The sequence below is a fragment of the Vespa mandarinia genome, chromosome 20 (assembly GCF_050613455.1).
Source record: "Vespa mandarinia isolate Hongniang chromosome 20, ASM5061345v1, whole genome shotgun sequence".
Taxonomy (NCBI): domain Eukaryota; kingdom Metazoa; phylum Arthropoda; class Insecta; order Hymenoptera; family Vespidae; genus Vespa; species Vespa mandarinia.
In genome coordinates, this window is record NC_140829.1 from 61,734 (window position 1) to 87,722 (window position 25,989).

The following is a 25,989-nucleotide window of genomic DNA, read 5'->3' on the forward strand; positions in this document are numbered from 1 at the left end:
CGATACTTGACCATCAGAATGATTTCGATAAGTTCGAAAATGAAAATCAAACGTAGAAATTCCAAAGGGGAGATTCGTCGTAGGAGAGAAGAAATTCCACGTAATGATATGAGACGAAAAACGTAAAAGCATAACTAGAAATGAAGAAGGAGATGTAGAAGGAGAATAAGAAGAATTATACCGCACATAAATGACCTGGAATATTAATTATTTAATCGATCAGAGAAAGAGAGGGAGAGAGAAAGAGGGGGAGAGGGATAAGCGAGAGCGGGCGAAGCCGGTTGCTTGGTTGCTGGCAAACCCTGATACCGAACGCATCGTGACAAAAACCGGATCCAGTTTGGGTTAAAATTAGAAGTTGAGCATTCAAGGTCGACTAGATATGCCTAAACGCGAGATCCACCTCGTAAGCCCTTTCGAATCTTCCTTCTCTTCGATTTTCCATACGCGTATTCGATACGCCTTTTTCTTTGTTATTGTTCTTTGTAAAAAATTGAATATACTCTTTTTTATGTCTTATCGCTATATTAATCACGATTTAAAAAGAAAACTTTAATAAAGACATATAAAAAAGTTACGACATTAACGATCGAAGGCATCATCTCGATTAGTACGCGAGAGACGCACATAAATAAAAAAAAAAAAAAGAAGAAAAAAGAAGGAAACCTTCAAACCCAAGGAGGCCACGGCTATTTTGAAAGAATCAAAGTTCTCGTTTCGCACATAATAATCTCTCATAAATTAGATAGATAGGTCATAGCTTCTTTCGAAGGACAACGCTCGGCTAATCCAACGCGATGCACAGAAATATCATGAATAATGATTCATCGGATGATGATTACCTCGTAGATCGATAGAGGTTAATGCCATGAGCGTTATTGCATCCTACAAGATATGAAGAGTGAAGTGACAAATGACACGAAGAACACTTGTTTATCGTCGGTAAAAAAACACATATTCGATCTAAAGATCTTGGTCGTACTTGCGATTAATCAAATAATTAAAATGATTGACTCGAGGAATGTCGTTTGTCAATAAATCTTAATAATAATGATAGAAAGAGCTAACTAAATATTACAAATTATGTAACATATAACGTTCACGAGCCAACTAAATGGTTCTACATAAGGAAAACAAATTTAATTTCTGTAAATTTCCTAACATTCTCGTTATTTCAAGCGGAAATGAAAAAAAATGATAATGAGAGGGAAAAAAGATTCTTACGCGTCGATTATTCATTTACTAGATTTCCACGATACGTTTCCGTCGATCCTTGAAATGAAGATCTCGATCGCGAAAAGAGTAAATATTTTTATTAAACATTTGAAAAAAAAAAACTTGGGTATCTTGGAGCTCTCGTTCGCTTCTTAAGCATAGCTAATTATTGTTTCCGAGAATTACATCTCGTCGCGACGTGACACGACGACGACGACGACGACGGCGGCGACGACGACGACGACGACGACGACGACGACGACGACGACGACGACGACGACGACGACAACACGTTTCCTTTTCACGCGCGTTAAACTTTTTATTTCGTTAACGGGGCTCGTTGAGCTCTTTCGGCCTTGATGCTGATCATGGAATACTGCGAAACATCGTATTTAAGAAAGAGAGAAAAGTACGAGGATGAGGAAACGAAAAGTGCCATGGTCGATCGATTTTCCGCTAATTAAGCGCAAACTAGCTCGAGTCACCTTTATGTAACTCTAGATTGCGAGGACGCAAACTATATCTATTTATAGTATTTTGCCAATCTTCGATCGTTAGAGATCACTCTTTTCTTTTCTTTTTCCTTTTTTCATTCTTTTTGCGTCTGTCATTTTCTTTCAACCTCGAGGTTTTCGATAGGATACGATTGACTATGAGCAAAAAGAGACAAAAAAAAAAAATATATATATATATATACACACGCACATATATAGCGAGTAGTCGATATGGATTATGGCGACGTCTCTAACGGTACGTAACGGTTAGCAATCGCCGGTTGTAAAGCGTTTACTCGAAACAACGTAGAAGCTGAAAGCAGAACCAGGAAGAAAAGGGATTCGCGAAGAATATGGATAAAGAAACAGAAGAAGAAGAAGAAGAAGAAGAAGAAGATGATGATGATGAAAGGGGAAAAAGAGGAAGTCTTTCCCTCGGGCAAACTTACAATCTATTCTTAGCTCACAAACGTTTCTTGGTAATACTAGTCAGTTTTATAGTCCAATAGGCGTAAGATCAAGGGAGGAATGTACAATTTCGACACAGGAAATGTGATTTTCTTTAACGATAGACTTTTCTTAGTAATGCCTTCGATATGGCGTCGCAGAAATGACATCTTCCGATGCGTCCAAATCTACAAGTGGATTCTATCGGCGATATAACAGAAATGAAATAACCGCAAAATTTCAAAAGCATTAATTTGCAGGAGGTAGAATTAGAAAAATACTAGCAGTCTACGATAACGAATAGCCTACAATATTTATATACTCGTGTCTCGTCGTTAATTATCACGACGTATCGAAATGTACAACGAATTAGCAATCCTTAGAAGATAGAAAATATCCTATCAACGTAGATGTGTTAGCGATGCGTCTCCAAAAAGGTAATAGCTCGCTCGATAAATCATGCATAGCTTTGTTAGGTACATAAAAACACACACACGAACCTCTCTTTTAGCCTCTCGTTCTCGAGGAATTCGAAGAGAGAGGTTACTCTCCGAGCGGATTCTCAACGCATAAAATAGAAAGAGAGAGAGAGAGAGAGAGAGAGAGAAAAGTCAATCCGTATAGGTACATTTTGACCGTCGATGAGACGCATGGTATCGTCGACTTCGATCGACCTTCGCCCGAAGGAAAACACATACATGTACCTACATATATATGTAGAATACATAAAGATAGAATACGTATATATATTTCGATAAAATTCTTATTTTAAGTAAAATCTTTTGGATTCTCATTTTATAATAGGTATGCGTAGGATAGACCTCTCAGTGGAAGATATCCTAGAACGAACGCGCAAAATCAAAGTTTATGAGAAAATTACGCGAAAGGCACGCGTTAAAGGTTAATATTTAAAATTCGAATTTATATCTGAATCGGAACTCGATACGATATTTTCATGATTATCGTAGGAAGGAATTCGTCCGTGCGTAAAAATATTTTTTTTTTTTTTTTTTCTTACCGAAAGAAAAAAAAACCTGCGTACAAAAATGCCAACTTGTCTGTTAAAAAAGAAAAAAAGAAAAAAGCAGATGGTTGATAGTTCATTTTGCATGGAACGATTCGAGCGAAAGATTTTGCTCTACGCACGCGTTCACTGGATGTTTACATAATGACACGACACGCGGGCGCACACGCGCGTGTAACTCGCAAATCGAGGGCGTATGCGTAAATTATGACACGTGCGTGCAAGCGCAGAGGATGAGAACCCTTCTTCAACGATGAATCACGTCATCGTCGAAGGCTCGTCGATACTCGTTGACAACGCGTCGACAACTCGTCCGGTCAAATTTACATTGGCTCCAGAAAATTTTTACGAGCTTTCCTATACGACGAGCAGACTTTCCGGACGATGTATACGCGCGTCCAAGTACGCACGTACGCGGATGCAGAGATGTGACAGACCACGTCCGTTCGTTTCGATTCGAAACGGAACTTTGTCGAAGACTTATGTAAAAGGTGAGTAGGTATGTAGATCGATGAAGCAGAAGACAGGAAAAAAAATTAAAAGAAAAAAATCTATCGATTTGAATCGATCGTAAATAAGAAGAAATGTCCATCGATCGAGACAAAGTTCTCCGTGTTGATTAAAATAAAAGCAATATTTCTGTTTCCGATACCTGTTCAGGTTTGTGACTGTTAAATAAAAAAAAAAAAAAAAAAGAAAAAAAAATAAGAAGAAAAAAAAATTCAACGAGAATAAAGCGATAAAGATCAAGAGAGATGTTATCACCGATAACGTTTAAGCAACTGGGAGGTCCTCGTGATAGACCGTAATGACCCATAAGAGGAAACGATACTTCCCTTAACTGCTCGAATTTAGCTTATATTCAAAAGGAACCAGAGAAAGAGAAGAGACGGACAGAGGCACGAGCACAGGCGCACACACCGGATGAGCTTAATAAATAAAAAGAAGACAAAGAAGAGAGCGAGAAATTCATAGGGAGACACGAAAATCTTCAGAGATCGTTCTTTCTCTCGATCTTTTTTTTGTCATTTACTACGACGATGGTGTGTATCTTGGTTGTCTCTTGGTAGACGGCGTGGGCCGGAGAACGAAAAGAAGTTGAATCGGAGAACACGCTGTATAATAGGAGAGGGACAGGGAGGAGGGAAGAAAAAGCTTGGAACGAAGACGGAGGATGTGGGGGAGAAAGGAGGGAGAGTAAAAGACGCGGAAACATTGGAGGAAAGAAAGAGAGAGAGGGGGGGGCAAAGGAAGGGAAGAGACGAGAAGAGTGAAGAAAGAGAAAAGAAGGACAGAGAGAGAAAAGAGTAAGAGGAGAGGGGCCCCTCCCTCGTGGAGGAGGACAGCAGAGGGGCCCCTGCGCGATCCTGTCGGCTCGTCGAGTGGGTAAATGGGTATATAAGCAAGGCCCGGACGATTCCATCTCGACACACGACCCAACCTTCATCCCGATCACCACGGTACTTTGCAAACGAGCGTTATCGCACGCGCGCGACGACCATTCGCGAGTATATATATATATATATATATATATATATATGTATATATATATACATATATATGTATTAGATAGCCAAATCATATCGTAGAGAGAAATAAAGAGAAAGAGGGAGATACATACAATCGGTATTCTATCGGTTCTCGTGGAGTTTTTCGCGTCGAATCAAAGGAGCAAAGAGGAAGAAGACTCGCTTATTGCCGTTGGTTGTTGGTGCTTTTCCCCACGTCCGTTGTAACGAGTTTGACGATAGAGGAAGATTAAAATAACGTGAGTACCGAATTAAACAATTACAGCATTTTTCTTCTCATTTAATTATCTCCCTTTCTTTCTCTCTTGTTCCATCTATCGATTTATCTTTCGAGTGATCTCTAGTGTTATTTTCAATCGAAGAAACAATACTTATAAATATGATTAAAAATATTGCTTTCAATTATAGAGACAATGAGAGAGTGAGAGAGAGAGAGAGAGAAAGAGAGAATGGGAGAGAGTCTGCGATTACAGTTGGATTGTTAGACTTGCGAAAGAAATTTTGCAAGAAGACGAAATGAGCGACTGACGATTTCACGAATCGTGCCGCTCTTCTTTTAAAATGACAAGAGATAAAAAAAGAGAAGAGAGAGAGAGAGACTACAACGAGCGGTAATTTACGTCCCGAATCGCGAAATTAGAGCGAGAAGAAAAGAAAAAGAGTAAGTCAAACGCGTTAAAAAAATCATCGACAGGACATATAATTAGTCTAAATCGTGCCGATTTCTCAATGGTTCTTTTGTGTAATTTTCTCTCTCACTTGCTCATTCGCTTCGATGTAACACTCTCGTCTCATTTTCTGTTTCTTCACTTTTACCTCTCTCTTTCTCTCCTCTCTCTCTCTCTCTCTCTCTCTCTCTCTCTCTCTCTCTCTCTCTCTCTCTCAAGAACTTGTGCGATACCTAATTATTCTCTTTCATTAATCTTCTAACATTGCAATCAACGTCGGCGTACGACCTGTCGCGACTTCCTCTTTTCAACGCGTTTCGTTTAATCAACGAAAGGGCAAAAGTTTGAGCACAATGATAAATGTGTACTTTTCGATAATAAACGATAACAAAGTCGATGCTATCGAACGTCGTCGATTATTTTTGATCCTTCGAAAATTTGCGCAAAATTCAAAGCGGAAAAGAGCATAAAGAAGAACAAGAGGAACGTCAACGTCATTGACGTTGGATCACTCGATCGTTCCCCGCATTCTTCTTTTGTAAGCGCTACCATTATTACAACTCTGATGATCTTGATGAGGTAATGGGTGTCCATCATCTTTCACAGGCATTTCCTCTCTCCCTATCGAGCCGATGCGAGCTCGCATCGCATTTGTCCGATTCTATGATGAAAGAGAGAGAGAGAGAGAGAGAGAGAGAGAGAGAGAGAGAGAGAGAGAGAGAGAAATAATCAACGCTCTTCCTTCGAAATCCGATAATCGAATTCAGTTCTCGAATCTCATTTTCCAATTTACCTTCAATCGTAGAATCAATCATATAATACTACTCTTAACATAGAAGCAAGGTGAACGATCTGAAATGAATTATAGCTTAAACTCTACAACTACAGTGAACCTATACAGATTTTACTTATTTTATGTTTTCATAATTATTACGAAAATTATTAGCTGAAAGAAATTATTGGCAATAAAAATAGAAAAGAGAAAAACAACGAGAAAATATCCTTTCATCGACGAGCAACGATTTTCTACGGAATGTCGTATACGCCCTCGCTAACTGAACGCTAGCAAGATTCGAAAGAGTAGGTACGAGTAAGCTTCGATCGTTGCCAAAGATCTCTCCGAGTTGATCGCCTTCGTAAGAACTTCGTGGTTGCGCGAGCAAGCCGCGGACTATCGGCGTTGTTACGTATGTTACCAAACGCGAAATCAAGCTAGTCGAGATAAAAACTGGACGGACCGTTGTGTGTCCTTCCCTCTCCCCCTTCTCTCTCTCTCTCGCGCTCTCTCTCTCTCTCTCTCTCTCTCTCTCTCTCTTTCTCTCTCTCTCTCTTTCTCTATCCATCTATCTCTTCGTACCATACTCCGTCGCGGTCTTTCCCTTTCTCGATTCTTTTCGATCGCGAACGTTTGCATTCCATTTCGTTTCAAACTTTGTTTGAAAGTGTCTTTTTATCGAAGCGAACAAAATTATCTCAAGATTTTCTTTTATTTACGATAAACTTAACATCGAAAAAAATTGAATTTGATGATTCACACGCGTCGAGGGGGGGGGAGAGAGAAAGAGAGAAAGATTGCCTTTGTCATCGCGATCGTGTGTTTAATGCTTTTGAATGGGAAGCATATTTGCGTTCGTTTTCACGCTCTCTTGTCCGTACAATACCGTTCAAAAGTAAATGATTATCTACCATAATAAAACATCGCATGGTGTATCGTAAATTCTCAAGGACTTTCGAGAAAATGATCCCTCTCCGTTTTTGCACGTCGTTTCCTCGACGGAAGCTTTCCCTGAATGTTAAGAAGGTTAACGCGTTGACTATTACGAGGGGACACACCGGACACTCGACTTTACCCAAGATAAATAATACCTAAAATTGGCTAACACTCGATACATCCTTTCGATGAGAAAAAAAAGATGTCTTCTTCGATCGTAAGATTATCCATTTCCGGCCATGACCAAGGATTTTATTCAGAGACACGCGCCAGCTCGCGAAACGCGTGCGCGAGGAGAAATACGCAGAATGTGTATGTGCGAGAGAGAGAGAGAGAGAGAGAGAGAGTCATACGCGTAACAAGCGTGAGGGGCGTGCATCCTGTCATTAGTTCCATAACGCGCTCGCCTTATTCAATGCATTCGGCTCAATGTCATCCGTCCCTCTTCTTCCTGCCGATTCTTGCACCAGCAACGTTAGCAGCATCAGCAAATCCGATACTCCTCGTCGCTACCCTTCGCGTTCCATTCAAAAGCGAAAAGAGCTCCCAACTATTCTCGTTCTTAACTGACCATTCATCATAGATATAAACATTTATATCCGTGTATAGATATGTGTGCATACGAAGTTGCACGTATGTACGAACAGTATCTACGATCGATATTCGTCGATAAACGTCGTGAATGTTTCGACCTCTCTCTTCGATTCTCTTTTCTTTTCGTTCTTCCACTGTCTCGATCATATTCTCTATCGGGAAATTGTCATTGAAAGCGTACATACGTGTACGTACGTCATAAAAATTCTCAACGGTGAAAGAGGAAATTATAATCACGGTTATTATTATTTTTACCCGATAATTACGAGATCATTACGAGAGATACGTTGCGATTCGTTGCAGATCGATCAAGATGATGAAGCTCGTCCTAATATCGATGGTGTGCTTGCTGGGAGCAAGGGCTGCTCCCTTGGCGAATCATCACGAAGCAGAAGCACCTCCGACCGTGGTACCGCTCGAAAAAGCAGCCACCGCGAATTCCGAAGAAGCCGCTAATGTCTCCTCCGATACTGCCGCGTCTTCGATCGCACCAGCAGAACCGTCATCGGCGCCAGCTCTTGTGGAAAGCGCAGAGGCTAAAGCAGAACTTCCGGCCGAAGCTCAATTACCGAATCCGAAAAGCGAGAATTCTCAGCAACCTCAATCCTCCTCCTCATCCCAGGAAAAGAAGGAGGAGGAATCTAAGCCGATAGCTCGCGAGGCATCATTGGAGCAAGCTAACGAAAAAAAGGAACTCCCTGAACAAAATGCCGAAGCACAAGTCGCGCCGCAGCCACCGCAACAACAACAGTCTGGAGAGGTTAAGAAGGAGGATGAAAGTCTGAAGGAAGCAGCGTCCGAAGTGAAGGAAACTGTACAAGCTACGTCACGCGAGGCACAACCACAAGCACCAGCTGAAGCGTCCGAGAAGAAGGTAAGTCAGGAGCATCTAAACGAGGAAAAAGGAAATAAAACGAAATAAAAGAAAAGAAAGGGAAAAGTGGAACGGTGTCGAAATCAATTGCGTGTTTAACTTTATTAATTCGTCGTTCCATTATTTCAGGAGCAAGCAGCACCGGCCGAAGGGAAGAGCGCCGAATCCAGCGAGGAGTCCCAAGAGAAGAGAGATGTAGCAGCGAAGGAGGAGGAGCCAAAAGAAAAAGAGAAAAAATCCGTGGAACAAGCGGAAAGTTCTTTACTGAAGGCAGGAGCTGTGCCAGCATCTGTTGAAAGTCAGGCTCAAGAAGCCGAGAAGACGGTTGAAAATTCGAACGAAGCCAATAAGAACGAGGAGCCATTGAAAGAGGAAGTCAAGGCCGAGGAGAAACCAGATCGTGTGACTCGCGATGCCGAGGAATTTGTATCAACTGTAATACTTGAGAAATCTCCGATTAATGATGATGCAGGCAACAAAGATCAAGAGGGCGAAAAGAAGAATCAAACTGAGGAAAAGAATGGTAGCGTAGCATCCGAAAGTACAGCCGCAGAGATCGAAAAACCGATAGAACCAGCGAGCTCTTCCTCGTCAAATGGCAATCAAAAGGAAGATGTTAAAGATGGCGATAAGTCGGTTGCGTTGCCTCAAGCCGAGAAGGAAGCTAAGAGCGCTGAATCCGAGGAAGCGACAAAGGAACAGAAACAATCCCAAAGTGGTGCGGCCGACGCTGCCGCAAAACCAGAGGAATCTAGCCAGATCAAGCGAGATGCTTCTGCGGCGGAAGAGGAACAGGCGAAATCAAAAACTGAAGAATCTCTGAAACAAGAGACCAAACCGGAAGTAGCCGCCACTGCCGTTCCTGCTGCTGCTCCTGCCGCTGCTCCTGGCATCGCCACTGATGTAAAGGAACGCTCGAAGGAATCCTCTTCTGAAGAAGACAAATCGGTCGAAAAGGAAGACGCTAAGAATAGCAGCGAAGAGGACGATGAGGATGACAAAAAATCCTCCTCCGAGGAAAAATCGTCAAAAGCGATAGAGGAATCAAAGCCAGAGTTGTTGCCAAAACCTGAAGAAGTAAAGGACGCGAACGTTGACTCGTCGACCCAGTTGAAGGCTCTCTCATCTTCCTCTTCTGCACAAGAGGATAATAGTCCGTCACTCCTTCAGAGCAGTAACGCCAGCAAAAAGAGCGAGGAGAACAGCAGCCAGAGTAACAGCGAGGAGAAGAGCGCCTCATAAAGGGACGATGCTCGTTGACACGATCGGCAAGAAATGCACGAGACCATCCCCGAAGGAAGATCGATCAAGATAGAGGAAAAGAGGGAGGGGGGGGAGGGGGGGAGAGAGAGAGAGAGAGAGAGAGAGAGAGGAAGAATCGCCGAGTGTGAACGACTGAATGTCAGGTCAAGATTATAGGAAAGAAAGATATTAAACAACAAAAAAAATTACAAATTAATTAAAAAAAAAAAAAAAAAGAAAAGAAAAAAGAAAAAAAATAAAGAGAGTGTGCGAGCATCAATGTGGATGTGTGCGCGTGTGTGAACGTATGTATATGTCGAAAGATAGAGAGAGAGAGAGAGAGCGCGCGCGCGCGAGAGAGAGAGAGAGAGAGAGAGAGAGAGAGAGAGAGAGAGAGAGAGCGAGAGATGAGGTGGCAAGAAGAGAAAACGAGACAAAACGCATCCGATCGACAGTGGTGTTAGGGTGTATATTCCCCGGCGCGCTACGATTTCGAATATCTCAAGAGACGAATTTTTTTAGCAAGGAAAATAGAAAAAAGGAAGAAAGGAGGGACCAGGGAAGTAGGATGACCACGTGACGAATCGCGACCCGATTCGAAAACGAGCCCGAAGTAGTGCACATGGTCGTCCTTCTTCCTGAGGATCCGGTTCGGCGAATTTTTTCTACACCGAGCTGCACCCTCGTTCGTCCTGACGTACGACAACTACAACTACACGGCTCTTACTTCCGGTGGATGGTACGCGAGGACGAATCTCTTCTGCTCTCCTGACTTTACTTTTTCTTTTCTTTCTTACTTTTTTTTTTGCAACATCCTTATCCCGGGACTCCCGCAATTTTATATATACATATATATATATAAAGAAATATATGTGTGTATGTCCTTTTTATTATTTCTTTTTTTTTCGAACGAACACTCGACCACACCTAACCAGACCCATTCCGATAGATTAGCAATTAGTTCTCGAGTCTGTTTTCTTAGAGTTAACGCGTCATTCTTCTTCTTCTTATTATTATTTTTATTATTATTATTATTTTATTATTTTATTATTTTATTATTTTATTATTTTATTATTTTATTATTATTATTATTATTATTATTATTATTATTATTATTATATATTAATATTATTATTATTACGATCTAGTAGCAGTTCCACAATTATTATTATTATTATTATTATTATTATTATTATTATTATTATTATTATTATTATTATTATTATTATTACTACTACTACTACTACTACTACTACCACTACTACTACTATTACTACTACTACTACTACTACTATTACTATTATTTTATTATTACGATTTAGTACCAGTTCCACTATTATTAATAATATTATTTGTATTATTGCTGTCATCATCGTTATAATAATAATAATAATTATTATTACTGTCATCTCTCACGTAAATATGACGTTACTGATACCAATCCTCTGTAAAAGAAAAAAGAAGAAAGAGAGTAATCAAGTTCAACGATATTTGTCCTGTATAGAACGTACCTCTTATGGTGTACCTAAAGTAAATTCGAGGATTTACTTTTTGGAGATTTTATCTAACATTTGGATATTAATATCATAAGTTACAATTAGTCGTAATTGACGACTAATCGTAAGTGAAAATAAAGACCCGTGCTTTTTCCTTAAAGAAAAAAAAAATTTAGCCTTCCCACGAAGAATTTCTTTGCGCAAGACAAGAACGATAGAGCGCGACATTTATTCGTAATATGCGCGAAAGCATCGACTCATCGAAGGCCGAATGAAAAGTCGATGGCGTATAAACAGTGAAGATCTATAAGGTCGCTGTACTCGACGAAATGTCAAGGCGCAGAAAGTTTTGCAATCTATCGCAAGATTCTTTGATGTATCAATGAATCGAGTGAGCACGGCTAAATGGAATGAATTATAGCGTATTTAAGTATGTCCTAACGCAAATGACTGATTCTTTCTTCATTTTTCATTTCTTATTTCTTTTTTCTTTTCATCCTCTTCACTTACGATCATCAACGATTTTAGTAATGTCAACGAGAAAAAACAAGTTGCCTTTTGAAATACCGTGAGATCTTGAGAGGTCATACTCTCTATCAGAGTATTCTAAGAAACAAGATACGTATCTTATAAATCGCAACAAATATTTATATTTTCATATTGCCCAATATTTTTGGATTATTCTCTATATCTTTTTTTTTTTTTCTTATGCGAAAAATTATGAAAGAGTTTATCTCCCTAAAGAAATGAAAATGAATAAGTTCGACAGACAAGTGGAACATACCACGATATTCTAACAAATCAGAGTTTCAATCGCCTCCGTGGCGCAATCGGCTAGCGCGTTCGGCTGTTAACCGAAAGGTTGGTGGTTCGAGCCCACCCGGGGGCGAGAGAAATAATATTTCTTTTTGCTCTCAGCATTTCGTACATTTTCAAATTTTATATATATATATACATACATAAATTATACACATATATGTATATAATTTATTTATTAATTTTTGTTGATTTCAAAATACGTCATTTCGTCGGAGACAATTTTTAAAATATGTACGCGTTTCTATTTCCAATATTTGCGAAACTTATGATCGTATTTGTTTAATCGTTCCTATTTTCCTTCTCGACGTCCGAAACAAACTTGTATTGTTGAAATAAATTTATATAAAAAATAATTGCTTCAACAACAAACTCTACACGATGAAATTTATTTTTACATATACGCGTTATTAAATAAAGTGAGCTTAAGTAAAAGGATAAAAAATAAAAATGAGAAATTTTGACCCCGACGTGATTTGAACACGCAACCTTCTGATCTGGAGTCAGACGCGCTACCGTTGCGCCACGGAGTCTTACGATCGGAGTTGCTTTTAAACCAGTTATACGACAGAATGAAATTAATGTTTAAAAACTTAAACATAATTATTCATTATTTAAAAATTATTTTGAATTATATACAAATACGAATAATGAAGAATAAGTTTATATTACATACCCGATTGGTGAGTAGAAAGCACATCAAAACACCAAGAGACCACCAGTCGACTTCTTGACCATAACATTGCCTTTTTAAAATTTCTGGCGCTGAAATTGATAAAAAATGGAAAGGCATATGGAGAGTGTAGTTTAAATTTTAAATAGATATGATACACGCACGCGCGCACTCTCTGAATTACCCATGTACTCAGGAGTCCCACAGAAAGTATTTGTCCTTTGCGTACGATGTAACCACTTGGATAAACCAAAATCTATAATCATAGCATGCCCTTCTTCATCCAATAAAATATTTGTTGCTTTCAAATCTCTGTGCACCACTCCAGCATTATGTAAAAAATCTTAAAGCAAACAATACTTTTTTGATGATGAAATGCTAAGCGTTAAACGATGAAATCTGAAATATGTTTTATAGATTTTTACCAATAGCTAAAGCAACTTCGGCGACATATATTCTAACTACTTCTTCAGGCAAACAGCCATACTTCTCTACTAATGAAAATAATTCCCCGCCGCACATGTAATCTGTTACTGCAGAATGTAAATAATGTAAAATGTTATGCCAAAAAATGTTCACTGTATATCATAAAATAAACTTACATATGTATAACGTTTTACTACTTTGCCATCTATGGGTAGAATTTACTATAAAGGGATGATGCCCGACCATTCTTTGTATAGCTACCTATAAAATATGATTATTTAGTTTTGTATATCTATAATAATATAGATGTGCAAAGATAACGTAATACCTCCTGTTTTGCTTGAGTAACGGCATTCTCGGTGATAATTTTAGCTTTGCTAATAACTTTCAAAGCAAAAACTTGTCTATTTTCCCGACTCTGAACTTTATAAACTCTTCCATATGCACCTTTAGCAATGACGTCGAGAAAGCTATATTCTGTATTTAAAGTCATCTTTCTGACTTTAAATTCTGGCAGAAAGATAGCTTCAGACCTAGGTATCGGCCAGGCCGTTTTAGAAGAACTAAGAGAATCATGGAATATGCTTTCGCTCCAAGTGTACGACACAGTATGCTTTCTCCATTAATGTATAACACAAAAATAAACATGTAAAAATTACCTTCTATAGGAGGCCCGTGACCATGATTTGATTTCTACTTGAAATGATCTCGTTGATCCAGCACAACTCCCACCGATGATGTCAATGAGACTATACTGTAATATGTATGCACACAGATATATACATATGTGTGTGTGTGTGTGTGTATTAATTAACAAATTTAACGCAATTGTCCAATGAAACGTCATTATTTTTCTTTTGCGTGTTATGTTATGAAATAAATTATTCAGTATTTAGAGGTTAGAACAATTATCACGTAAATACCTGACTAGCATATTTCTGATGGTCATGGTATTTTTTCTTTACGTTGGAATTGCCCATCCAGCAAAAAAGTAATAACGATTGTTCAGTTTAAAATACAATCGATAGGGAAGAAATAAATGGGATCACTTCCCCGCGCATCTTTGAAATTATAATATCTGAACATGTATGCGTGTATATGTGTGTGTGTGTATGTATGTATATATATATATATATATATATATACCACGAATGCACGTCCATTATTTATTCGCTGAAAATTCAAATCTTACGATTAGAAATATTATACTATAACATTTGAACGGTTGTTTCATTGAAAACCAACTTGATCTTATTATTATAAAATGATAAAAGCATACGATTTGGCATTAAAGTGTTCGAATATATTGTGATAAAGAAGAATGTGAGAATGTGTGTGTATACGTAAATATTGCAAAATTAAAAAGATATCAACCAGCAGAATACGATAATCAATATAAATCTGTAAAAAATAAAGATATATGGTAAATATTTTAAACAACTTTATAGATAAAATAATATTTCGAATGAAATATTAAAACTAAAATTATTATTTTCATATTATGTCGTTTGAATGATCCACGTTCTACAAAAACTTTGAAGACGATGTCACGTGGCAAGATTCGTTACATTATAAAGGCCATCTACCGAGAGATTATATTAATAAGATGTATAGAAAAACAAACCTGATAATAGAGTTCGCTTCGCGCACTTTCGTTCGCAAAATGATCACCAACTTTACCATCTGGAAAATAACACAATACATTACCTCTTGCGAATGCTTAATCAGTGGACTTATTACGTCAATAGAAGGAAGAAAAGTAAGACATTAGGCATGGCTTTTTCAAGCTTTAATCGTAAATTTGCGAGAAATTTTGCGACTGCAGCAGCAGCAAGCTCTGAAAAAGGTAATAAATTTATATAATTAAAGCGTTACTCAACTCGTCATATACAATAAACCCATGTCCGTCATTAAATATGTCCTTGTTACTGATCTGTCGTCATCGTAACGTATTGTCAGATACGTTTTATAATCTTTATATATAACCTTGTCTATCACATTTACCTTTGCATTAAATATTTCCAAACTTATTTGTAGATATTGTATATATATATATATATATATGTATATATATACACACGGAGAGAGAAAATTGTTAGTCGCATCAGCAATAACATGTATTACATAATAATTCTTTTTTGCAGGGGATACCACGCGTTTGTGGAGAAATTTATACATATTCGTCGGCGCTCCAGCCACTATTTTGTCTGCATTGAATTGTTATCTAAATGATGAACATCATAAGAAACCAGAATTTATTCCTTATGAACATTTAAGAATCAGAAACAGGGTATCTATATAAATATATATATATATATATATATAAAAAGTTATTCGCACGACTAATATATATAAATTTCTGTGTTTTTTTATCATTTACTTTTCATTTAGCGTTTTCCTTGGGGAGATGGACAACGATCATTTTTTCATAATCCACATGTAAATGCCTTACCAACGGGCTATGAAGAATAAGAAATTCATTAGCGTCTATTAGTACTATTTATAAATTGTTCCTCAAAAGATAGTATATATAAATAAATTAATCCTTTGTTCTATGCTTTGGAAGGAACAGTTTGAATAAATTAAGAAAATCTTCTCATATGAGGATTTATTTTTATTTTTAATATCAAGTACCTAGAAAATAATATAATAACCAAGAGAGTTGATAAGTTATTGTATCGATTAAAAGTTCGTTTAAACTTCAGTTTAGAATTGTATGGATTACGTTAAAAAAATATAATTCTTTATTAACAAAGATAAAACGGTAATAAAAGATAAAAAGTCTTTATACGTTTTTGGAATCTTCGATATAGCCGTATCTATGTAACATACATAGCAATTGAAAATAAGTAGCATTATAAGTCGATTATCGACAGTTTATAAGTATTGTTTTTATCCTTAACAAAATTATATATCTCAGATAATTTGGCAAGTAGGAGAAGGGAGAAAAAAAAAGGGGGAAAAAATGTATGCAAAAAGGGATAGAAAAATAATAATACTATATGGATGATTATTAGGAGGTCATATAATGAAGACCGATCAAAGTTTCAACTATTCGGGGCTAAACAAGTTTTTCTTTCGATGGCCCCTATTACACAATGGGGCTTACAATACTTATGATGTTTTTCTATCCAATGCGATGCTGCACATTCTTTAGAACAATAGTGAGCTTCTAAACAAATTTCGCAGACAACTGTACTTATCTTAGAACAATTCAAACAGATTACATCTTCTGGAATCTGAATTTTTATTTCAATTCCATTCTCTTTAGTATCGTCGTTAATATTAGATAATTGTAAATCATTAATAGGAAAAGGCAAAACTTCCTTAATCGTATTAAATGAAGTTGGAGATATGCTTCGTACGTCTATTATATGCGGCGGGTCAGACGAGATTGGACTTTCTCTCGAATCCAATCGCCGAGGATCAGTATTATCCGTAATATTCCCCTCTTTAACTCTAATATCCTTATTTCTTAAATTGGACAATATAACACCCGATTCCGATAATATATTTTGTAAGCTTGTAAAAGGTTCTACCGTGTCTCCTTCGTTACGATTCATTTCATTAATCGAAACTAATTCATTATTAAATTTGTTGTCAACGGGCAATGTACTTTGCAAAATATTTGATATAGCGTCACTTTTATTAATATCTTCCGTTAGATTTTTTAACGAACGTAAATCAGATTGTTTTTCGAGTTTTATTATATTGTCCAGTTCTTCTTTTTGCGATTTAGAAGATCGGCTCGCTTCGGTTTTCGATCCACACTTTGATTCTACATTAACATGATTTTTACTTATCATATCTTGAATTAATATCTTCATCGTATCTGTTAATTGTTGAGATTTCTGTTTTTGAAGATATACCTGCCATATGCTCTTCTGAGCTTCCATTGTTGCCGTTTTATATATATATTTAGCTAGTTTACTTTTTAGATTAGTTATAGATTCGGTGCTACTTTGCCGGGATTTGTAGCGAATAAATTTATATATTTTCTCTTTCCATCCTACGTGAAATAGTTTTAAAACACAAGTGCCCTTATCGTATATCTCGTGTGCTCTACAATCAAAGAAACTTTCTTCGAGGCAAAAGGTTACTTGATCCCATATTTGAACTAACAATTCGCATGGAATTTTATTTATTCTTTGTAGTAAATTTTCTGAATTATTGAAATGTACCATTGGGAGTTGGGCAGACAATGTCATAGAGCATGAGATTTGTGAGCTTTTAATATCCTGCGCCATTTGAATTGGAAATCTTTGCGGTACATTATAAGACATGTTGATTTGTTGCGACGCCTGTCGGGCATATGACAACTTGGACATGTCCCTTGGGTTATCGATTCTATGCGATACGGTATTTGATTGACCTGCCATTTGAGATGCGTATTTCGCATTGTTCCCTATAAAACATTGTACATTTTCATTTAAATTTAATCTTCGAGTAATATATTTGTTATTATGTGATTGCATGGAATTTGAATTGGCAGGATTATAAAACGTAATTCTTGGTATAAATTGTTGCTGGATCGATTGTTGACCGTAACACGGCATGGACGTCTTATACAATTGTCGATTTTCTTTCAACAATTGCACGTTACTATGCATCGATTGGGTCGCCGCCGGAGGAGGAGGAGGACCGTATAAAATCGATGTATTAGACTTTTTCGATATTTGTAAATTCGGAACGATACATTCCTGCTTTTGATTCGGTCCAATAGAGGTGTATACATTTTTCTTTGGTAAATCATTGTAAATTACTTGAACCTCTGCCGCCGCCGCCGCCGCCGCCGCCGCCGCCGACGCCGCCGGGGCATGTAAATTTTGAACGTCCGTTAAAACTACCTGTGCCACGTTATTAGTATTGTTTGATAATTGTTTGGAAATTGCTGGTGCAATAGTTGCGGATAAGTCATTGGAAGTAGATGTAAAGCCATTGTCAAAAGTAAATGTAGATGCATTACTAGAATTGGATTTAGATGAAGCATTAGAAGTAAATGTAAATGTTTCAGAGATTGATTTATCGAATAATGTCATATAATTGGCTATTTCTTGCAAAGATATAGGTTTATATCCGGGCGTTAGGAAAGATTTGTTGATAACGGATGCTGCGTATCGTATAACTTTCTTTAAATCCTTTATTTTCAATTCCTTACCTAAATTAAGTAATTCCTCGAGTAGTACTATAAAATTTGAATTAAACCGCATATTATTATTTATTAATTCTTTAACTTTGGCGGACACATTTCGACGATCATTCGACGAGAATTTCTTTTCTAACGCACGTATACGCATTATACGTCTATGAATGGACATTAAATAATATTCTGTATAGGATAGAGACGGGTACTTGTTGTCGAGTATTATTGCATCCTTGGTCGATCGTTTACGATCCGTGGTACGCTCAGATGGCGTATCATTAACATTTCTAGGGACTGTTGTTTCATTAACCAATGCGTTAATAGGTTCAGTTAGAGACGTGTCTACGGGAGTAGGACACCATCTAGAGCCTAATTCTGCGCTAGAAAGAACCCTTATTTTGTTTCCTTTTATTCCTTTTGATTGTATAAAATTATAAGGACAATCGTCGAGCTTACTATGCTGTTCGAAATCGATTGTATTGAACGAAGAGTCATTAATCTTTTCATTGTCCCTTTTTATAACAGACGTATCGTTATTTTCTTCGATAATACCAAACGTTGATTCCTCTAATACGACCTCTATTTCACCATTGTTGTTTGTTGAATCATTATTAGAGCTCAATTGATTTTTGCAAATGTCCTTTACTATTATAGTCTGATTTCTATATGATTCAACATTTTCCTGAATGCTAATGGTATTACCAATCGATTCTATTCTATAATTTTGATCTATATTCATTCGTAAAAGTTGACCTAAATCTTCGTTAATGTCTTGTTTAGACGATTTTAAATTATCATCATTTATCATGTTTTCCTTATCATATACCTTAGGATTACTTTGGGTATTTTCACAAGTTTCTATATACGTGGGTTTTATCTCAACTTCTATATCCGCATTGTTATCATTAATATTTCTTGCGGAGGATTCTGTAAAATTAATATTCGCTATCATTGCATCGTCTATTTTCTTTGGCGTTTCAAAGGATGTGTCAGCTTTTGAAGTCTTTGACAGATTTTCTCTATCTCTAGACTTTTCTAATATTTTCTCTACAGGGACATCCGAATTAACAGCTGCACTTGTAACTGTAGTTTTAATACTGGCGTCATCAGAATCTCTATCTAATTGCACTTCTTTGCTATAACTATTTCTTGATACATGGCAGGTGATTTTGTCGTCGTCGTCGCCATTATTATTATTATCATTATCATTATCATTATCATTATCGTTATCATTATCATTATCATTATCATTATCATTATTATTATTATTATTGCTACTACTGCTACTACTAGTATTATTAGTCCTTTCGCACAATGTTCTTATTTTAATAGCGTTATTAGTTAATACTTCAACATTTGTATCATTAAAGTTTCGATTGTAAATGCTAAAATCAGATGATTCGTTTGTTTCCACCTTAATCGATTCTGTTGATTCAACGATCTCATTGTGCGCTTCTTCCGCCTGAGTTACTTCAGCAATGTCATCTATTACAGAGACATTAGAAGTTTTAGTCGGTAATTCATTAGGAAGATTCATTTCTATTTCCTCATTATTATCGCAATTATTATTATCGCAAAGCAAAGGAAACTTTATAATATTATCTTTTTCAACGCTATCGTCCCCGCAAAGTTCAATTTCCATAGTAAATACATCTTTATCACAGACAGTTTGATCCTCATCGAATTCTCTAACATTTCTAGTATTTAATAAAGTTTCTACCAATTCTATACTTGAAATCTCACAAGTCTTTCTACAGGCTGTATCCACTATTAAATCAGATGTTATATCTTGTTGTCTGTTTGCCTTATCTAAAACTACAGGATATTCGATATTTTTATCAACATTCGACAATTTTTTGTACTTCTTTCTTTGTCTCGTACGTATACAAGCATTTATTATAAATTCTTCTTCCTCCTCCTCGCTTAACGTAAGGCACTGATCAAAGATCTCGTGAAATTTATCCCGAATCTTTTTTCGTTTTCTCATATCTACACTTGAATAGGTTCGATTAAAAATATCAGATATGTTGCAATTCTTTTGAATTTTGTCAATAATTACGGTTTCACGCAGTTCACACTGGCGAACTGTTTTCAATTCGTTTATATCTATGTCGTTGTCATGTACCTTTAATGTATCATTTATTTTGTCATTTGAAAGATCGGAGTCCGCTTCCATGGTTTTACGCGTAGAAAAACAACAACCTTTATCATCGGTAAATTCTTTCTCGCGCAGTTCATTAGACGCACCTAAAATGGGCCTTCTTAATCTTTCTCTATTTATTTGAATAGGCACCTTTATCACATCTGTATCGTTATTATTGGGTATTATTCCGTTTCTATTATTTTGCGTCGATACTTTTTTATCGATCGATCTACTCTTCGATATTTCTTCATGATCAAATTTATGTTTAAATTTAAACCCGTCTATCTTAATTTGATTGACGCGAGGTTTTGTGCAACGCAACATTGAAATTATCTGCGACGTATTATCTGCGTCCAACTCCTCGTCGTATCGTTCGTCAGAACATTTTGAACTTTTTCTTATATCTTCGGAATTATTTAAATCTTTCTTATTCCTATTATCCTTTTGATTGTATTCATCGTCGAGGAAAAATGGTATAAATTCTTCGGTGCGCCTCGCAAAACCCTGTGCCCTGTCCTTGTCATTGATACTGCTTATTATTTCCTTTGACCTAAAATAGAAAGTAATATTACATATTAAATAAAACAAATTTAATTCCAATTAAATTACTTCGTGTTTTTAAAACATTCAAAAAAAAACTTTAAAAGCTTCATAAGGCAGGCAACACACGATCATTCAATAAACAGTTCAAACAGTTCAAAATTAATCGAACAATAATTTGTCCCCTATTCGATTCATTTATATATTTAAATTATTACACTTCGTTGAACGAGAGAATCGTTTTATTTCATTTAAATTATTAATGAAATCACACTTTTTATTCACGTACTATTTCAAATGACTAAAAAAACATGGGGAAAGACCACACAACATATTTATGACAAAGAAATGTTTCTTTCTATAGGATCAGTCAATTATTATTCGTACATCAAAAATGATTCGTATTTCGCGGTCCTTTTCCTTTTCTATTTTCTTCGCGTTGTCCGTCGTCATATATTTTGATGCCGCTTTTTAATTGGATATTTTTTACTTCTCTTTTCTTTTACTTTCTATCGACATTTGAAATATCTCAAGAAAAACAAATTGCCGAACGACGCATCCGAATGACACGTAGCAAAGACAAGCACAATCGAGGAAGAAAATTATCGTTTCTTCCCCCGCCGTCCCTTTTAACGAAACAAAATTCTTACCTCATCGTGTCTTCAATAATCGTCGGTCATTCTTTTGGTCGTACTCGAAGGACGATAATATTTGGCAAATCGATTAGAACAAATACTTGGCCAGAGATAAGAGAGATTTGATAAAGGAAAAAAACAAACAAACAAATTTAAGAAGGGCACATTGAAAAAGAAGAAAAGAAAAAGGAGGGAAAAAAAGTTATATTGAGGAGATGAAAAATTCTTGATCGCAACTTTAAGTATTTGAAATAGAGACGACTATATGACACAAGGAGGTCCTCCAACTCCCTCGCACCATTCAATATACTTTTAAACTGTCACCATAGAACATAAGGACGCGATGGACAAGGGATAAAGCTAAATAAATATGTGCAAAACGATTTATCCAATGTACATCAGATTTATCAGAGTTTTACGAATGCAACTGGCTAATAATAATAGGGCAGATAATGTCAAATATTATGATAAACTTGAGAGCGGTTGTAAGCGGTCATAAATATAAATATATAAAACATATCTTCTTCGAAGGTTCGCGATTAGGAAACGAGCGGGGAAAATGGTAAGTAATGCTAGAGGAAAGAAAGAGTACGCAATGGCCCATACACAAGGAAAGAAATTCTGAGACGCATGCGATACACGTGATACTCCTCCTTCTTATCGGTAATGACCTAACATAGATATTGAATAATTGGGACTGGGATCGAAAGGCTTGTCATTGGTCGATCCTTTCGAATCGTTCACGCCCCCATTCCCTTATTCTTAACGAACGTAATATAGAACGTTACTCGTTACCGCCCCCTCGTAATCGATCCCTCAATAGCGGAATACATTTTGAAAACGATACCCTTCGTAATTTCCTTCGTACACCGCTCATAACATTCCTTAGAAAGGCCACAAGTACCTATCTGCATTTACATAGTTCGTCGTTTTTCAAGAGAGATTTTCAAATCTCTTTTGTTGCGTGGGTCGGAAGCCAAGTAGTCGATTTATTACATTGAATTGTCAAGTACGCTGTGTGATAGTTGGAATTGAAATGTCAAGAGTCATTTTTCATCCTCGATATTGAGCAATAAAAGCCCTTTCGGAAGCCCTGTGGTTCTTATTATCAGTACACGTACTATGATACTTACAATCGATCGACAACGACGTACGATTCGGTGGTCAATTGTAACAGAGCTCGTCGTAATCCGCTTTTTGAGAGATTAAGCTTTTCCAGATCGTGTTTCAACTGCAACAAAATTGCGGAATATACATATATACATATATACACATATATACATATATCCCGATTAGTCCCCATTTCCTTTTTTGCAACTTCGAAGAGATAAGAATGAGATTAGGGAGCAAAAAATTTTTTCTTTCGCCTTCCTACGAGAGAATAACGCCCAAGCAGCATAGGATAAACCTTAATAACCAATCAAAAACATAATATGCTCGAACGAATGAATATTGCGCGCCAACGGCGTTTAATTGTCGACATATTATAATCCTAGGAAAATGATCAAACAAAATAAATCAACTAATTCATTATCGTCTCGTCTGTCTGTAAATAAACTTTGCTCCTTCAAATGTTACCACCAGCAATATGACGCGTCCGTATAAAATTCTGTCGTAAGTACGTACAAATCGAAAAAAAAAAAAAAAAAATGGAAAATCAAAATGTAAGATATTTTGCAACGCATATGTAATATTTCATTTATTTCTCTAATTTATTTGCTTCTATTTTATTGTGTCATAAATTATCTACTCGTAGATAACTTGGACTACTATTTCATAGACGCTTGACATTGATACGAACTTTATAAAGCTCATTACATATGTAAATAAAGATAAATTGACCTTCTCAGTAAACAAATACACATATAAGTTATTATTACATATCTTAGTAGCGCTAATGTTTTTCTAATTGACATTTAGATACTTTAAGTTGAAAATTTATATGAAAAGCTGAATAAACATTCCAACCTTTTTAAATAATTCGTAATGCTAGATCAAAGAAAACAAACGGGGGGAAAGGGGGAGTGGGGGAAAGAACAAAGAAGAAAACGAAAAAAAATGATGATCTAACTTATTAACCAAAAAGCATCGTCGCTTACAAAGACAGTATCGAGTACCTACTTGAATCGTCATGAATAATAAGTTTAATTGTGTACCTTTCGTCTTTCTCCCCGAAGTGTTAAAGCCTTTGCGTAGTCGTGAGTTGCTTTTCGATAACCTTTCTTATTCTTTGAATCCATATTACGTATTTGGTATATCTAAAAGCAGCGTCACATCCGGTGTAACAGAAACAAGAGACTATTTCTCCGATGGAGAGACAGAGAGAGAGAGAGAGAGAGAGAGAGAGAGAGAGAGAGAGAGAGAGAGAGAGAGAGAGAAGAAAAGAAATGACTACGGCAACGTTCGAAGATAAATCAAGTTGGACTTCGTGGTCGACCAAAGGATAAATCTATCTAATTTTCGTTGAGAAAGAGAAAAGGAAGCGAAAAAGGCGGGAAAGTAAAATAATCGTAAGGCATGCGTACGTACGACCAAAGTGATTTTATAAGCCTTACTTACCTTTCGAAGCAACTCCTGCCGGCAAGGACCAGCACGAAAAAGCCACTTTTTCAATTTGTAATTGTCAAAAATGATCGGTATATCATTTCGCGTACGAGACTTTATCCTATTCATTGCATTCAAAATGCAATGAAAGCAAACGCGACGCGTTCTATCACGTTCGATGGAAAGGTTTAATATCACTGTCGTCGAAGAACCGAATACGAGTATTATGCAAAGAGAAAAAACCGTCTTGATCTTAGATGGCAGCGTATTATGAGGACCGAGTGAGTGATTGAGAAATATATATATATATATATATATATAAATACCATGTATACTACACACATACATATATATAAATATATATATATACATATATATGTTATTAAAGATATAAGGAGAAGCGAACTATGCTTGAATATAAAGATTTATCCACCGCTCCTACACGGGCCATTCTTTTAAAAATGTTAATTCGGTTTATGCGATCGCTCCGCCCCTTGTTACGAGCGCTCTAGCAGCACTTTATGGAACTAACTGGACTATTACGACGGTCCTTTGTTTACTTTCGTCCGAGTAGCTGCGAGGGGGAAAAAGAGAGAGAGAGATGAGAAAAGAAGAACGTCCTTCGTCGCGCGGAACGATACGACAAATTTTTTAAGCCGAAGAATCTGAGAGAAAACTCAAAGGACAAAGGTCAAACTCACGTTACGAATCTACCGTCGAAACGATCGGATCGACCTTGTCTCTTTGTTTAAAAAGCGTTTTGATCGCATTTTAACGTTAACTAATATTTCGTCGATGTCCGCGTAATTCGAAATCCTAGATATCGTTCGATGTTCTCAAGTACAGTCGCCAAAAGTACTTTGGTGTACATTATTAACACCAAAGTGAACGAAGAATGCTTCGTTCGTTCGAAAAAGCCTTGAAATTTCCTTGAAAAGAAATTCGTCTCCTAAAATGGTTCATCCTTCTATAGAAAGAATACATAAATCAAGTTAAGAGTCTTCTCTCACAAGCCAGATGTTCCCACTTGTTCTTCTAACCTTTCGTCGTTCGCTAACGAACCTTTTCCCAAAAAGTCACGAATAAATTACAAAAAAAACGAAATATACATATATACATATATATATATATACGCGCGCGCGCGCGCGCGTGTGTGTGTGTGTGTGTGTGTGTAAGGATAAGAAAAAATGTATTTTAACTATTCGATGATTTTTACGTGCGTTTGACATTGGAACAAAACAACGACGTGGTCAAAATCACGTTTTAGGTTCTATTTCGTTCTGTAAAAAGAAGGACTCGTTTGATTTGCAATCGTTCGTCATGATACGAACGTGATTTTTGTTTACGTTGCCGAGGGAGACATTCGAAACTGTAGCGAGCTCGTTCGTTTCTTACGGGATCCTTTTGTAAAATGATCCCCATTGTTTCGAATTAAAAGATAAGGAAGAATCGTATGATTACCAGGAAGTATACCCCAAAAACCGGAACTGTCGGTATATTCGATAACGCTATCGGTAGTTACAGTTTTACTCGTTAAATATTCTCCGAATCCCGATTCCTCTTCTTCCTTGTTCGATATAGTTGTATGCTTTTGATCGCTCCTATTAGAATTACTGCTGCCACGAATAATTTTTATTAAGTCGTTTTAAAAGAGGTAAGAACAAATTATGCAATTTTTGCAACGTCTTTAAAATGAAAATGGTCGCGTATATATATAAATATATATATATATATATATACACGTGTGCGTGTGTGTACTCACATTTCCATACTTC

General features: G+C 36.7%; 4 protein-coding genes and 2 non-coding genes across 12 annotated transcripts in view; 3 read left to right on the forward strand and 3 right to left on the reverse strand.

The window, feature by feature from the left end:
• S6KL (ribosomal protein S6 kinase like) overlaps positions 1-14,308 on the reverse strand; it is a 37,557-nt gene extending 23,249 nt beyond the window's left edge. For 2 of the 4 annotated variants that reach the window (XM_035881506.2, XM_085663155.1), the window contains exons 1-7: positions 14,133-14,308; positions 13,869-13,963; positions 13,538-13,772; positions 13,386-13,470; positions 13,209-13,316; positions 12,968-13,126; positions 12,787-12,875 (exon numbers count right to left, since the gene is read on the reverse strand). In XM_035881506.2, the coding sequence (XP_035737399.1) occupies positions 12,787-12,875; positions 12,968-13,126; positions 13,209-13,316; positions 13,386-13,470; positions 13,538-13,772; positions 13,869-13,963; positions 14,133-14,189 (828 nt within the window). In that variant the 5' untranslated portion in view covers positions 14,190-14,308. Of the gene's footprint in view, positions 1-10,997; positions 11,244-12,786; positions 12,876-12,967; positions 13,127-13,208; positions 13,317-13,385; positions 13,471-13,537; positions 13,773-13,868; positions 13,964-14,132 lie in introns of those variants that run through there. The other 2 variants (XM_085663154.1, XM_035881507.2) reach the window with 2 other exon arrangements.
• bnb (bangles and beads) lies at positions 4,683-10,688 on the forward strand. Its single transcript, XM_085663153.1, has 3 exons — positions 4,683-4,948; positions 7,986-8,556; positions 8,686-10,688. The coding sequence occupies exons 2-3, from the start codon at positions 7,996-7,998 to the stop codon at positions 9,796-9,798; spliced, it is 1,674 nt and encodes a 557-aa protein (XP_085519279.1). The 5' UTR covers positions 4,683-4,948; positions 7,986-7,995; the 3' UTR covers positions 9,799-10,688.
• On the forward strand, positions 12,110-12,183 carry TRNAN-GUU (transfer RNA asparagine (anticodon GUU)). Its single transcript has one exon. It is a non-coding gene; the product is annotated as a tRNA-Asn (tRNA).
• On the reverse strand, positions 12,572-12,643 carry TRNAW-CCA (transfer RNA tryptophan (anticodon CCA)). The gene has a single exon. It is a non-coding gene; the product is annotated as a tRNA-Trp (tRNA).
• Positions 14,309-14,896: 588 nt separating the features above from the next.
• LOC118448359 (cytochrome c oxidase subunit 6A2, mitochondrial) lies at positions 14,897-15,810 on the forward strand. Its single transcript, XM_035881526.2, has 3 exons — positions 14,897-15,055; positions 15,354-15,499; positions 15,601-15,810. Exons 1-3 carry the CDS (start codon positions 14,926-14,928, stop codon positions 15,679-15,681), a joined length of 357 nt encoding a protein of 118 aa, XP_035737419.1. The 5' UTR covers positions 14,897-14,925; the 3' UTR covers positions 15,682-15,810.
• A 45-nt stretch (positions 15,811-15,855) lies between these two features.
• Positions 15,856-24,675, reverse strand: LOC118448338 (uncharacterized). 4 transcript variants are annotated; one of them, XM_085662899.1, is made up of 4 exons: positions 24,230-24,675; positions 23,827-23,928; positions 22,804-22,901; positions 15,856-21,045 (listed from the first exon to the last, which is right to left on the reverse strand). In XM_085662899.1, exons 1-4 carry the CDS (start codon positions 24,584-24,586, stop codon positions 16,257-16,259), a joined length of 5,346 nt encoding a protein of 1,781 aa, XP_085519025.1. In that variant the 5' UTR covers positions 24,587-24,675; the 3' UTR covers positions 15,856-16,256. The 4 variants fall into 4 exon arrangements, with proteins under 4 accessions (XP_085519025.1, XP_085519026.1, XP_085519027.1 ...); XM_085662900.1 differs by lacking the exon at positions 23,827-23,928 and having other exon boundaries at positions 24,230-24,674; XM_085662901.1 differs by lacking the exon at positions 24,230-24,675 and having other exon boundaries at positions 23,827-23,986.
• Between the last annotated feature and the right edge of the window lie 1,314 nt (positions 24,676-25,989).

What these genes read in the sequence shown, in the direction of transcription:
- LOC118448338 (XM_085662899.1), bottom strand. Translation starts at nt 24,586, where the DNA reads ATGTATATATATATATTTATATATATGTATGTGTGTAGTATACATGGT. An exon ending in TTCGGGGAGAAAGACGAAAG is followed by an intron (nt 22,902 to 23,826) that starts GTACACAATTAA and finishes ATTTTGTTGCAG; the next exon opens with TTGAAACACGATCTGGAAAA. An exon ending in TACGTCGTTGTCGATCGATT is followed by an intron (nt 21,046 to 22,803) that starts GTAAGTATCATA and finishes TTTCTATTTTAG; the next exon opens with GTCAAAGGAAATAATAAGCA.
- LOC118448359 (XM_035881526.2), top strand. Translation starts at nt 14,926, where the DNA reads ATGCTTAATCAGTGGACTTATTACGTCAATAGAAGGAAGAAAAGTAAG. An exon ending in AGCAGCAAGCTCTGAAAAAG is followed by an intron (nt 15,056 to 15,353) that starts GTAATAAATTTA and finishes TCTTTTTTGCAG; the next exon opens with GGGATACCACGCGTTTGTGG. An exon ending in ATTTAAGAATCAGAAACAGG is followed by an intron (nt 15,500 to 15,600) that starts GTATCTATATAA and finishes CTTTTCATTTAG; the next exon opens with CGTTTTCCTTGGGGAGATGG.
- bnb (XM_085663153.1), top strand. Translation starts at nt 7,996, where the DNA reads ATGATGAAGCTCGTCCTAATATCGATGGTGTGCTTGCTGGGAGCAAGG. An exon ending in CTGAAGCGTCCGAGAAGAAG is followed by an intron (nt 8,557 to 8,685) that starts GTAAGTCAGGAG and finishes CCATTATTTCAG; the next exon opens with GAGCAAGCAGCACCGGCCGA.